Source organism: Leucopleurus acutus (assembly GCF_964270905.1).
Source record: "Leucopleurus acutus genome assembly, chromosome: 5".
In the NCBI taxonomy this organism is placed as follows: Eukaryota; Metazoa; Chordata; class Mammalia; order Artiodactyla; family Delphinidae; genus Leucopleurus; species Leucopleurus acutus.
Window position 1 is genome coordinate 129,130,212 of NC_139147.1, and position 14,269 is coordinate 129,144,480.

At 36.4% G+C, this 14,269-nt stretch overlaps 1 protein-coding gene across 1 annotated transcript in view; it reads left to right on the forward strand.

The window, feature by feature from the left end:
• The window catches only part of RYK (receptor like tyrosine kinase), a 101,056-nt gene that overhangs the window by 72,122 nt on the left and 14,665 nt on the right, over positions 1-14,269 (forward strand). The window contains exons 11-13 of the mRNA XM_082840073.1: positions 74-206; positions 1,168-1,277; positions 1,438-1,597. Of these exons, the coding sequence (XP_082696199.1) occupies positions 74-206; positions 1,168-1,277; positions 1,438-1,597 (403 nt within the window). The remainder of the gene's footprint in view (positions 1-73; positions 207-1,167; positions 1,278-1,437; positions 1,598-14,269) is intronic.

The following is a 14,269-nucleotide window of genomic DNA, read 5'->3' on the forward strand; positions in this document are numbered from 1 at the left end:
CTTTTTGTTAAAAATAACCCCCTGAAGTTTCAGATTTCACTTGTGTTTCTCCTGATTTTTTATTATTTTATAGAAATCTTCTTCCTATTACCCATGTCTGTATAGAAGAAGGAGAAAAGCCCATGGTGATATTGCCTTACATGAATTGGGGGAATCTTAAATTGTTTTTACGGCAGTGCAAATTAGTAGAGGCCAATAATCCACAGGTGAGAAATATTTGCCCACATACCAATTATTTACCAGTAGCTTCTAATATCTTTGAAGGTAGATGTTAACATTCCTGTATATAAACTGTTTAGAAGTCTGTAAAAAGAAACTCAAGGTTGAACCAGAAGATATTGCTAACCTATTGATTTAGAGAGAGATGGTTTGTGATTCCTGTCTTGAGGCTTACACTCTGCTGATGCTGAAGGTTTTCCATGTATAACCATTGTTTATTATTCATAATCACCTCAAACCCTCTGTGACACCATCTCAGTCATTTTCCTCATAACTCTTTGAAGGTACTTGTACCAGATCTCCCTTCTAGGAATGGATATAGACCTTACAGAGCCATTTGGTCCATGTTGTACAAAAAAAAAAACAAAAAAAAAGCTGGTGGTAGCTGGAGGTGTAGACTGTTGGTGATAATTTGGTAGCCAGGGTTTCCAGCAAGTGGTTGGCAGCCATAGCCCACCAGCATCACCTGGAGAAGAATTTCATTCCTCAACCTACAGTCCTGGCACATTAGCTCTAGAGGAGCACATCAGAGAGAGCTGTAAACTAGCATTAGTTTGAAAATGGTCTCCGGGGGATAACCTCCTAATAAAAGCTTAATATTGTAAAAGAAAAGAACAAGTTATTGAATAATAAACATTTGAAATATTACCCTTAGAATTCAGCATTCATTGAACAGATGTTTATTTAGCTGCTACTGTATATGCTGGATGTTGGGGAGATACACCTAACAGATGAGAGTGAAGTAAATGGTAAATTACAGTACAGAATGATAAGGACTGTAGTAGGTATAAGTATAGGAAGCTATGGGAACATGTTCTTGGTCAAGAAGTAGCTTTTTAAAACTTAGTGTGTAGGTGTATTTTGGGATGGAGTAAGATTGTGGAATAAAATAACTACCATCAAAGTTTTTGTGCTAACTGCAGACATTGTCATTTTCTGTTACCACAGGCAATTTCTCAACAAGACCTGGTCCACATGGCTATTCAGATTGCCTGTGGAATGAGCTATCTGGCCAGAAGGGAAGTCATCCACAAAGACCTGGCTGCTAGGAACTGTGTGTAGGTGCCATGAGCTTGTCACTGTCATTTGATATTTAGTGTTCCCTGAATTTGGGTTCTCTCCAGGAGTCACAGTGGGAACTGTGTTGTATTTATGAGTGATTGTGGTCCATATTTTTTCAGTATTCAATTGTATTTGATGTTCATATCTACTTTTCAGCATTGATGACACACTTCAAGTTAAGATCACAGACAATGCCCTCTCCAGAGACTTGTTCCCTATGGACTATCATTGTCTGGGAGACAACGAAAACAGGCCGGTTCGGTGGATGGCTCTTGAAAGTCTGGTTAATAACGAATTCTCCAGTGCTAGTGATGTGGTAAGTACTGGGACCCCCAGATATCAGCAGAATGGAGGAGGCTCCAAATGCTTTTAAAACGTTTTTCAATTTTTTTAATCTGATAACTGTTCCCTGAAGTTTTTTATTCAGAAAGCAAGTATAGTTAGCTTTCTAACTGTCAGCTAGTTTGTGGAGATAAGCTGTGACCCAAACCATGGCCCATCACTGTGTGTAATGAGATAGGTAGACACTATCCCAGTTTTAAAGGTGATGATATTGAAGTTAGGTTTTTTGGGTTTTTTTTTTGCAGTACACGGGCCTCTCACTGTTGTGGCCTCTCCCGTTGCGGAGCACAGGCTCCGGATGCGCAGGCTCAGCGGCCATGGGTCACGGGCCCAGCCGCTCCGTGGCATGTGGGATCTTCCCGGACCGGGGCACGAACCCGTGTCCCCTGCATAGGCAGGCGGACTCTCAACCACTGCGCTGCCAGGGAAGCCCTGAAGTTAGGTTTTTTAAGTCTCAGAATGACCAGGTGGCTGTCAGATAGTAAAGATTTATTGTTTTCTTTTTTTCAAATGACCTCTTCCAAGTTTTATGGCCTGTGTAACTTACAGTTCCCCAGATGTCACTCTCTTCCTTTTTGTCAGTTTCTGGGTGGTTCTGTCTATTCAAGCAGATCATATAGTGGGATCCTTTCAACTTAGTGATGTATAGTTTCAGAAGCCACAGTTACTCGTGTGTATTTTGTAGGCATTTTAATTGTTTTTAATTTCTGCCACTTTTTAGTTTGATTTGGAAAATTAATTTATTTCCCTATCTCTTGCTTAATGCACTTTATTATTATAGCTGAATATTTAGAGATTAGGTAAAACTTCTGCTTATAAGGTCCCCCTGTATCACTCAATATCTGTTAGTGTTACATGTAAAATTTTAGAGAGTAATTTGCTTCAAAGTTTCAGCTATAAAAATTGGGCTTACCATATCATTATATCTTGTGTCTCAGTGATATATTTTATTTATAATATAGGGTTTCCCTTTTACTAACTTTGTGTGGGTTAAGGACTACTCTTTTAATACCAATTTCCCTCAGTGTATTAGTGTCCTGTGGCTGCTGTAACAGATTGCAGCAACCTTGGTGGTAAAACAGCAGAGGCTCATTCTCTCACAGTTGAATTCTGGAAGCCACATGTTTGAAATCAGGGTGTAGGCAGGGCCGTGCTCCCTCCAGAGACCTTAAGGGAGAAACCATCCTTGCCTCTCCCAGCTTCTGGTGGCTCTTGGCACTCCTTGGCTTGTGGCTGCATCTCTCTGCTCCATGTTCATACCACCTTATCCTCCATGTGTCTGTCTCTTGAAACTCCCTCTACCTCTCTCTTACAGTGATACATATGATTGCATTTAGGATTTATCTCATAATCCAGGATATGTTTCTACTCTCAAGGTCCTTAACTTAATCACATCTTTTGTCATATAAGGTAATATCTATAGGTTTCGGGGATTAGAATGTAGACATATCTTTGGGGCCACCATTCAATCCACTATACTCAGTAATTGAAATTACCTAAGATTTCCTTATTGAAAAACTAATCTTCCAATTTAAAATCCTTGAAATGATTTGTTAAGGGAGGAATCCTCTCTTGTTATTATAGTCTTTTTTTTTGCGGTACGCGGGCCTCTCACTGTTGTGGGCTCTCCCGTTGCGGAGCAACAGGCCCCGGACGTGCAGGCTTAGCGGCCATGGCCCACGGGCGCAGCCGCTCTGCGGCATGTGGGATCCTCCCGGACTGGGGCACGAACCCGTGTCCCCTGCATCGGCAGGCGGACTCTCAACCACTGCGCCACCAGGGAAGCCCTATAGTCTTTTAATTTAATTTTTTTTTTCTTTTTCAGGAGCTAGGTTAGCTATTTGATATATTGTGCCTTTCTGCATACCACGTGTTTTGATGAAATGTGCTCACTTGATGTGAATGAGCAAGTTACATATATAGTTTTTAACCTTTTTTCATGTAAGTGAAGGTCTTTCATTATGCATATCTTCAAAATACTTTGTTTTAACTTAATTTAAAATCAACTACTCTCTGAAAAGAAAAAAGAAAAGCTTATCTGACACTTGTGAGATGGGCAGAATAGATATGAGTGATGATGCGAAGGATGTTTTCTGCTTCATGGAGCAGCTGCAAAAGTTAATAGTGGATGGAAACTTGTTGCCACAGTCTTTCCCAGCCAGAGTCATGGGGCCTTTTGGAGAATGGGTGGAGGTGGGAGGAATAAATCCTGATTCTTAGACACAGAGCCCTGAGGGTTCAGCTTGTATAGCAGTGGGAAACTAGGCCTAGTCTGTTCTTCCAGAGCTGTGATAATAAAATAAAATTTCTCTAACATTAATGTCAAGAAGTTAAAATTCCAAGTAAAGCAATACAAATACGCCAAGCAACTTACATAGTTCTCATAGTTATTTAAAGAGAACCTGGACTTCTTTTGGGGGGAAGGAGGGGTTGCTTTTTTTGTTTTTGATGTTTATTTTTCTCAAATGATGTTTAAAAAAAAGGAAAACAGAGCTTGATTTAGGCTAGCAAACAGCTGCTGTATTGAATGACAGTAAGGACCAGTTATACTCAGATGCTTGTTTTTCAGGTTGCCAAATCTTTATTCAGAAGTTCTGAATTGTAGGTGGGATTCTTTACCAGTTTCTACATTAAGCAAAGCCATTTTCATGGGGAAAAAAATTGAGTTTAACTTTGGTTTTAGAACATAGTTCAAAAACATAATATCAGTTGAATTAGAGCTACATGGTTTTCAAATCCACCCCTTTAGTAGAAAAGCCTGCATCTGAACATTTTTGAATGCAGAAAAGTTGAAGAAATTTTCCTCACATCTTCTTTGAAAATATCATTCCATATTTGATTTAAAAGATTAATTCACTCATCTCTTTGGGATGTTAATATTCTTTTTAATGGTTGATTTTAAAATTTTATGGTTTTATTACTCATTGAAATATAGCATAGTTGCCTTAACAGAAATGAGGTGGCAGTTGTGGTGAACCCAAAACTAGTCTAATGGGCAGGAAATAGAAGATGTTTCTTAGATGGCAGTCTATAATACAAAGATGCCATGTAAATTCAAGGAGATTGGGAATTGTTTGATTATTCTCTTAGAAAAAGGAATATTGATAAGTAATATTTCAGAGGGGTATGCAAGATGGCCAGTAGTACTGTTAGCTTGCACAGTGGAAGCCCCCAAAATATGCATGCTTAACCTAATGTATTTGCTTATTTCTATATAAGTATTCCATTGTATATTTAAGCAGTAATAGGAAATTTTTTTTAGGAATTATTTTTTATAACACTTATGATCACATATTTCACAGGAACTCCAGAGTGAAAATTAGATGATACACTTCAACTAATGAGACTATAGTTAATAATACATTTCTAAGCAATGTGATCTGCATCTCTTCAGCTGGGTACACTGTGCTGTATTAGCTGGTAAATTCCATATAGAGGATATATGGCTTGGTTAAGCAAATATTTCAAAATCATACTTAGAATTAGTTATTCTTACAATTATGATATTTTACAAATTTTGCAACAGTTCACATATTTTGTGTAAGAACTTGCCTTAACAGGAGAATTACTTTAAAATCATCACCACTTTTAGCATGTCTCGGCATAAACTTACTTGAAGTGTCTGTGTGACCCAAGTTCTTCTGAGCTGTACTTAGAATGTGATGGTGAGAATACCCACATTGATTTACGTTTAACATGGTCAACTCCTAAAATGTTCAGATTTTTCTTCTTTAGATTCTTATAAATTCATTTCCTTTAAAATGTATTTTTCCCCTAAATATCTTTTGCCTTGGATAATTGAGATTGAAAGGAATGGGAATACTGTTCTGTTTCCTATGACTGTGGTGGGGCTATTTAGTGTAAAAATCCTGCCTTTCTGTTTTGTGGGATTGAGTATTTTTTGAATTCTTGTGTTGAAGCACACGTTAAATTGCTTTTTAACATTTGTATTGAATTGTGTATACATAATCGTTATGCTGTGCTTCTACTTTTCCTTTATGGATTAAATTGGGGTTTTAAAAAGTTACATTTAATATTGTACTTTCGGGCTGTAAAACTTCATTCAGAGTCAAATGCAAAATAAGTAATGTAACCCCATTCCCCCCAGAATATCTACACATGTAAAATACATATTTTAGCTATTAATGTAGCATCTAACAAATGATATTACTGCCTTGGAGGGAAATTTTCTCTGCCCTTAAAAGACCCTTAACATTTTTGCATTCCTTTATAGTTAAAAATTCTCCCTGATTTATTTGGAAATACATTAATGTTTTCTGTCTTAAAAATAATACATTGCATTTCTGGGTTGTGTTTTAACAGTTTTTACTGGAAGGATTCAATATTTTACTATGTCAAGATTGTTATAATGTTAATATCAGCTTTTAACTGTTGAACTTAGGAAATATGCACAACCAGATTTGACTAGTTATAAATCTCTAATATTATTCTAAGATATGACATCATCATAGCCATTATTAAGAATTTCTGGATATTGTTTCTACTCTGCTTTCATCAGATGTGGTACTGCCATAGATCTTTTTTGGTGACTTTCTTTTCCTTTATTTGAAAATAGATTTCTTGATTTATGTCTTCTTTGAACTATTTAGCTAGTTATAGTAGCTAACATAATTCTGTAAGAGGCTACCTTCTATTAAGAGACTGAATGCAATCAGGAATACACAATTAAGAGTTTTTTCTTGGTGGTTTTCTTGCCTTTATGGTATTACATTGTGTTTACAAAGCATTTTCTTGGGACAAAAACAAGTCAAGGAAATGATTTCCATGTTAGTCTTATCAGTGTGGTTTATGGCAATGAGGAGATCCTTTAAGGTATTCAAACAGTTTTTAGGGTGCATGGCATATGAAAGTGTATTCCTTGACATTTCTTTTGTGAACATTAGAGATTATCTCCAGAAGAAGGAGAGAAATCCGTAGTTATGCAGATACTCTGTTTGCTGCAGAGTGCTTCTTATTGCTCCTCTTTGCCCAGTGCCATGGAAAGTCACTGCCACAACCCTGAAAAGACTTGTGCAGGAGAAACTCACATTCATAATATGCCCATGAAGAGTGGTCTTCTGAACTACTGTGGTATCAGAGAGAGCTATAGTTTTCAGAGAATGCTTATTACTTTTAAAAGAATAGAAAACTTTCTATTTTATTCCATTTCTTCATTATTAATTTTAGAATAATACTTAGAGTCCCATTATTTAATTTGTTTCCATTATGGTTGCACATTTTACACATCAACAATCTTAGACTTACTATTTAAATATTCATGTTAAGATGAATTGATTAAAAGACATTAGAAAAAAGCTGGAGAGGTGAAAAAATCATTCAGACATTTCTTTAGGAAATAAAGATTTAAAGTTTAATTTTATTAACATTAAGAAAATATTGTTTAGTTTTATGAAATAGTCCTAATATTTCCTAGGAATGCGGAATAAATGGATTTACTTTAGGAACAGTTAATATATTTTCAGAGTGAACAGTTCCTGTCTTGTGATCAAGTAGTTGCACTCAATTTATTTTCTGTATTTGGCTCTCCTTGAGAATAGATATTTTCCTTAAGAGATCTTGTGAACATACCCTTCCTTTCCTTTCCTGCCTTGTCCTTATCATTCTATTTAATATCCCCTTCAAATAGCCCCAGTGTTCTGATAGAGCAATGTCTAAGCATCTGATACAGTGGAGGAAAGTACCATATATAGCAGATATGTGTGATGGCTTGGTAGGCATCCAGTATTAGATCCTAGGACAGATTTGGTCTCTTTTCAGTCACGTAGGACACTCTGTGCCTAAAGTTTGCAGATTTTTGAAGTTGAGTTAGCAGGCATGTACTAAATTCGATACCTGATGCAGTCAAAATGCACTTTCTATATAGTCATTGTACACTTGGGTACATTTGTTTAGCTGGAATAGAAAAGTATTAGCCACAGTGATAAGTATAAAGGATTATTAAGATTTTTAGGTGATAGTTTACACTGAAGAATTGTTAAAAAGAACCCTTTAAAGGTCACTTGTGTGAATTTATTAATTGGATCCTGGCCCCTGGCCCTTGACTCCACTCAGTGTGCCAGGGGCTTGGCCCACCACTGTGCATCCAGTAAAGCTTTTTTAAAGTAGCATAATTCTATAGATACATATTTCCACTGTGGTTATTGGAAAGGCCTGGAAAATACGTGTCTGAAAAATGAAAATTCGTAGAATAGTATAGCTTCAAAAATTGGATATTCAGAAAGGGGTATATACTAATAAAGCCTGTACCTCGAGTACGGCATAGTGTTAGTTTTGGAAACTTGTGAAAATTGTTTAGTTAATGTTAATGAAAGTCGATTAAACTCAAGCTTTCCACTGCTTGGAATGTTACTCTATGATATTTTGATCTTCAGAGTGAACTCTTAATTAAAGGAATTGGTAAAGAGAAATCCAAACTCCTTCGCCTTGGTTTTCAGAACTTCTGTTCCTTATCTTCATGTTTCAGTTTTATATTTTCTACTGTACGTTTCTTTATATTCTGCATTTAAGCCAATCCGAAATTCCTGCTGAGTCCAAACTCGCCAGGTGCTTCTGTGCCATTTAATTTGATCATCTTTGGATCCCAGAGAATTGTATCTACTTAATGACACCCATAAAGAATTCTTTATCTACCTAATAATGGCACCTATCACACGCTGCCTTATATTTTCTGGCACAAGTCATTTTTCCCAGAACAGGCAGTGGGGAACTCTGACTTAATTATTTTCCTTTAGAAGGTTTTCCATATTTACAGAATTAAAGTTGTGTGTGTGTGTGTGTGTGTGCATGTAGCAGTGTTAATCTTATCCTTAGAGAGCTGTGTACGTGACTGTGTAAAAGAATCTTGGAGGGCCTCACACTGTCCTCTTCTACCCTCTGTTTCCATGTTGAATCCTCATTTTTCTCCTTGTCTCACTCCTACAGACTTCAATTCAGAGATCCCATGTGTTCTTTTGACTACAGTTGTTATTTATGAGTAAATGATTTATTAATTGACATTTGTGGCCTAAGGTCTCCCTCTTAAGTATTAGATATATTGCATAGATACCTACTCTGCTTTTGTGCCCAGGGCCCATGTTTCTGAAAACATAAGTGCAATCTTTGCACTGTAAAGATGCAACACAATTGAGGACAACAGGTAGACTGTCTGGTTTGAGGGGAAAACATGATTGATTTGCTATGGGGCATGTTAAGTTCAGGATACTGATGGGTGGAATGTAGGTCTGGAATTCTGGACAGACATAGAAGCAGGATATTAGAAATTGTACATCAGCTTCGTAAAAGTGTGTGTTAGAATAAACAAGAGAGTTTGTTGAGCTCAGAGGTGGCGAATATAAAGAGAGAAGAAAGCCAAGAGAAAATGTAGGGAATATTTACTTTAGTTAGTGAGAAAGGAAAGATGAACAATGAATCAAACAGAAAGGTAAGAAGAGAATCCAGAGAATGCTGTGTCTTAGAAACCAAGGAAGGAAATAGTTTCAAGGAGAGTCTAGTCTCTAAATATATCTGCAGTAGTCAGAAAGGATGAGGAAATCTTTGAGGGCTTTTGAACAGGCAGGTTTAGTAAATCATTAAAGATGGATATGGTTGTTAAGGGCTCTGTGGGAGCTGAGAAAGTGGAGACAATAAATAGATTACACTTTGAAGAAGTTTAGCTATGAAAAGGAGTGGAAAGATTGTAGCTTGATGGGTTGGCAGGATCAAGAGAGGTTTTATTGTGTTAATGTTGTGTTTTATTTTACTGGGTTTGTTTGGTGTGGCTTTTAGGCAGGGAAGCAATGGGGAGAAAGAGATGGACTTGTGATTATTGGAGGGGAGGTCCAAGAGATGATAGGTGAACGGGCTCAGAAGCCCATGTAAAGGTATAGTTTGGCATAGGAGGAGGTATACCTCTTGTCTGAGATGGGAATAAAGCAAGAGATGGGAGAGAGAAGGTACAGAAAATTCTTGAAGAAGGATCTCTCATTGACCTATGGGACAACTTCAGTTGCTGAATATAGTTGTAATCGGGGTCCACAAAAGCATGCATTGGAGATGCGGGGCAGTGGGGGACTAAAAGAATAATGAAGAAATAACTGAAATGTTTCCAAATTTGATTAAAACTATAAATCCACAGATCTAAGAGCTCAACAAACCCCAAACAAAATAAGCACGAAGAAACTAATGCGTTACACATTATAATCAAATTGCGCAAAACTAGCGATAAAGAGAAAATCTTAAAAGCAGCCATAAAAAAAAGAATGTTAATATACAGAGGAACCAGGAAAATTTCTCACTGGAAGCCATGCAAGGGAGAAGACAGTGAAGCAACATCTATAAACATCTTGAACATCTACTGTAAGAAAAAACTTATGTAGAATTTTATATCCGGATAAAATCTCTTTCAAAAACTGAAGGGGAAATAAAGACTTTTCCAGAAATAGAAAAGCTGAAAGAATTCATAACTAGCAGATGTGCACTATAAGAAATGTTAAAGGAAGTCCTTTAGGAACCAGCCAGATGGAAATACGGGTCTGACGAAGGAACAGAGAATACCAGAAATGGTAACTGCATGGGTAAATGTATACAGGTTTTTTTTCTCATTACTTAAATCGTTTAAAAAGATAATTGAACATATTTTTATGTGCCTTGTGTAGTAATTGGTAAAATAGACAGCAAATCAGTAAGGATATAGATTTCAATGACAGTACCAACCAACTTGATCTAGTTAACAGTTATAGAACACACCATTCAACAACAGCAGAATGCATATCTGCAGGTTCACATGGAATATTTACTAAGGTAGACCACATTCTGGATCATGATCAAGTCAATAAATTTAAAAGGATTTAATTCACACAAAGTAGGGTTTTGTGAACACAGTGGAATTAAATTAGAAATCAAAAATAGGAATCTAGGACTTCCCTGCTGGCATAGTGGTTAAGAATCCGCCTGCCAATGCAGGGGACACAGGTTCAATCCCTGGTCCGGGAAGATCCCACATGCCACGGAGCAACTAAGCCCGTGTGCCACAACTACTGAGCCTGTGCTCTAGAGCCCATGAGCCACAACTACTGAAGCCCGTGCTCTGCAACAAGAGAAGCCAACACAGCGAGAAGTCCGTGCACCGCAATGAAGAGTAGCCCCCACTCACCACAACTAGAGAAAGCCCGCGAGCAGCAGCAAAGACCCAATGCACTCAAAAATAAAAATAAATTAAAACAACAACAACAAAAAGGAATCTAGAAAATCCTCAAATATTTAGAAACTAAATAATACACATTCAAGTAACCCATGTGTCAAGGAAGTAATCAAAAGGGAAATTATAAAGTACTTAGAATTGAATGAAAGTAAAGACATTTCAAAATTTGGGGGATGCTGCTCAAGGGCGACATGTATACTATTAAACATCAATATTAGAAAAGAAGAAAAGTCTCAAATTAGTGACCTTAGTTTTTACCTTAACAAACTAGAAGAAGAGCAGTTTAACTCCCAAGTAAGTAGGTGAAAAGAAATAATAAAGATTAGATGGAAGTCAGTGAAATATGAAACAGAAAAACAGTGGAGAAAAATCAAGTGAAACCAGTGCTTAACTCTGAGAATATCATTAATGATGAATCTTTTGCCAGACTAATCAGGAAAAAAAGAAGTTGCAAATTAACGATATAATGAATGAGAGAGGTGATATCATTAAAGATTCTCACAGGTATTAATAGTAAGAGAATATTATGAACTTTTTCCCAATAAATTTAGACACAGGTGAAATGGACAAATTTTTTGGAAGATAAGAATTTTCAAAGCTCACTCAAGGAGTAGATAATCTGAATAGCCATATAAAAATTGAATTTTTGTTTTTTTTTTTGGCCTTGCTGTGTGGCTTGTGGGATCTTAGTTCCCCAACCAGGGATTAAAGCCAGGCCCTCAGCAGTGAGAGTGTGGAGTCCTAACCACTGGACTGCCAGGTAATTCCCCCAAAATTTAATATTTAGTTAAAAACCTGCCCCAAAAGAAAATTTTAGGTCTAGATTAAACTCTAGGGCACTGCCGAATGCCTTCAAACATTTAAGGAAGAAATAATAAAAATTCTATACAGTTTCAGAAAGTTGAGGAGAGAATACTTTCTAACTCATTCTGTGAAGTCAACATTACCTTGAAACTGATCTACAGATCATTATCACTCATGATCACAGATGCAAAAATTAAACAGAAGTTTAGAACCCATGAATATATTTAAAAATAATATTATGACCACATAGGCTTTATCCCAAGAATACAAGCTTTTTCAGTCATTTGAAAAGTCAAGCAGTGCAGTTTACTGTATTACATATTAAAAAATAAAAACCATATGATCATCTCAGTAGATGCAGAAAAAGTATTAGAAAAAAATCCAAAATTCATTTCTAGTAAAAATTCCTAGCAGTCTGATAAAAGGCATCTACAAAAACAAAAACAAAACCCTATAGCTGTTATCATACTTAATGCTAAAAGGCTGAATTCTTTTTACCTAATAACAGTAACAAGACAAGGGCACCCACTCTCATCAGTATTGTTCTCAAGGTTCTAGCCAGTGCACTAAGGCAAGAAAAGGAAATAAAAGGTAAGAAAATATTGCATAGGAAAAAGTAACTCTTTATTTGTGGGCAACTTGATCGTCTATGAAGAAAATCCAATGTGATACACAAAATAGCTACTAGAACTAATAAATGAGTTTAGAAAGATTACAGAATATAAGATCAATGTACAAAAGTAAGTTGTATTTCTACATACTAATAAAAATCAGAAATTAAAAGTTTTTTAAAAACATAAAAGCATCATAAAATATGAAATTCTTAGGAATAAATATGACAAAAATTGTGAAAGACCTATATGATGAAAACGCTATGAAACACTGTTGAGAGAAATTAAAGTCCTACATAAGTGGAGTGGTGTACCTTGTTTGTTGGCCAGAAAACTCAATATTGAGATGTTAGTTCTCTCCAAGTTGACCTATAGATTCAACACATTTCCGAAGAAAATCTTTGCAGGCTTTTAATTTTTATTTTTTTGTAGAAGTTGACAGATTGATAAAATTGATATGGAAAGGCAAAGAACCATAGCCAAAACAGCTTTGAAAAAAGAAAGTTATGGGTCTGATTTCAAATTACAGTAATCAAGATAGTTGTGGTATTGGGATTAAGGTAGATAGGTAGATCAGTGGAACAGAATAGAGTATGTAAAATTTGACCCACATATGTATGGACAACTAATTTGCAACAAAAGTGCAAAGGCAAGTCAATGGAGAAAGGATTCTCTTTTAAACAAATGGTCCTGGAGCAACTGGATATCCAGCTACAAAACAAATGAACTTCAATTTATACCTTGCTCCATGTACAAAAATTAACTCAAAATAAGTCACAGACCTAAGTGCATGACCTAAAACTATAAAACTTCTGGAAGACAATAATAGAAGAAAATCTTTGGAGCTTTGCCATAAGCAAAGATTTCTTAGACAAGACACCAACTCAAGATCTGTAAAAGAACAAATTAGACTTTATCAAAATTTGAAGCTTGTACTTTTTGAAATAGTGTTAAGAGAATGAGAAGACAAGTCACACTCAGAGGATATATTTGCAAGTCATATATCTGGTAAAGGACATACTTGCAGAATATATAAAGAACTCTAAAAATTCAGTACAGGTATTCCCCACTTTTCAAAAGTTTGCTTTATGCCACTTCGCTTTTACGAAAGACGTATGTTAGTACCTGTTTTCACAAACCAAGAGAAATCGAAAGAAGATTTTTGGTTTTACAAAAAAAAAGGTGAAAAGCAAAAACAGCATTCAAGTGTTTGTTTTGTAGCAGCCATTATAGAGGCATCTTGCACCCCAGGCAGTGAGAGTGGCCCCACCAAGCTCCTTCCCCAGACACTACACTCAGCATCTCAGTATCAAGCCACCATGGCTTTGAACTGTGCTTGTGAGCATCTGTGATTTATCTCGATTTATATTGTGCATGTGTTAGTAAGATGTGTTCTAAAGTAATTGCTGCCTCACTTTATGGCATTTCTGTTTACAAAAGGTTTCATAGGAATGCTCTACTTTCAGATAGCAGGGTAAATAAAAAAGCTGTAATAAAAAAGCAACCCAATATAAAAATGGGCAAAATATTTCAACAGACACTTCACCAGTGAAGATATATAAATGGAAAATAAGCACATGAAAATATGATTAACATCATTAATCATTAGGAAAACGCAAACTAAAACCACAACAAAATACCATTCCCCACCCATTACTATGGCTAAAATTGAAGACTGAAGTCTTTGCAAGGATATGGAAGAACGGTAGCTCTCTTATACCGCTGATGGTAATGTAATATGGTACATACACTTCGGAAAACAGTTTTGCAGTTTGTTTCTTTCTTTTTTTTTTAAGTATGAGATATTTTATCCTTAATAAATTTTTTTTAATTTATTTATTTTTGGCTGCGTTGGGTCTTAGTTGTGGCACGCAGGATCTTCATTGTGGCCCATGGGCTTCTCTCTAGTTATGGCACGAGGGCTCTTCACTGCAGCACGTGGGCTCTGAAGTTGTGGTGTGTGGGCTGTCTAGTTGAGGCCTGTGGGCTCAGCAGTTGGGGCATGTGGGCTTATTTCCCCCATGGCCTGTGT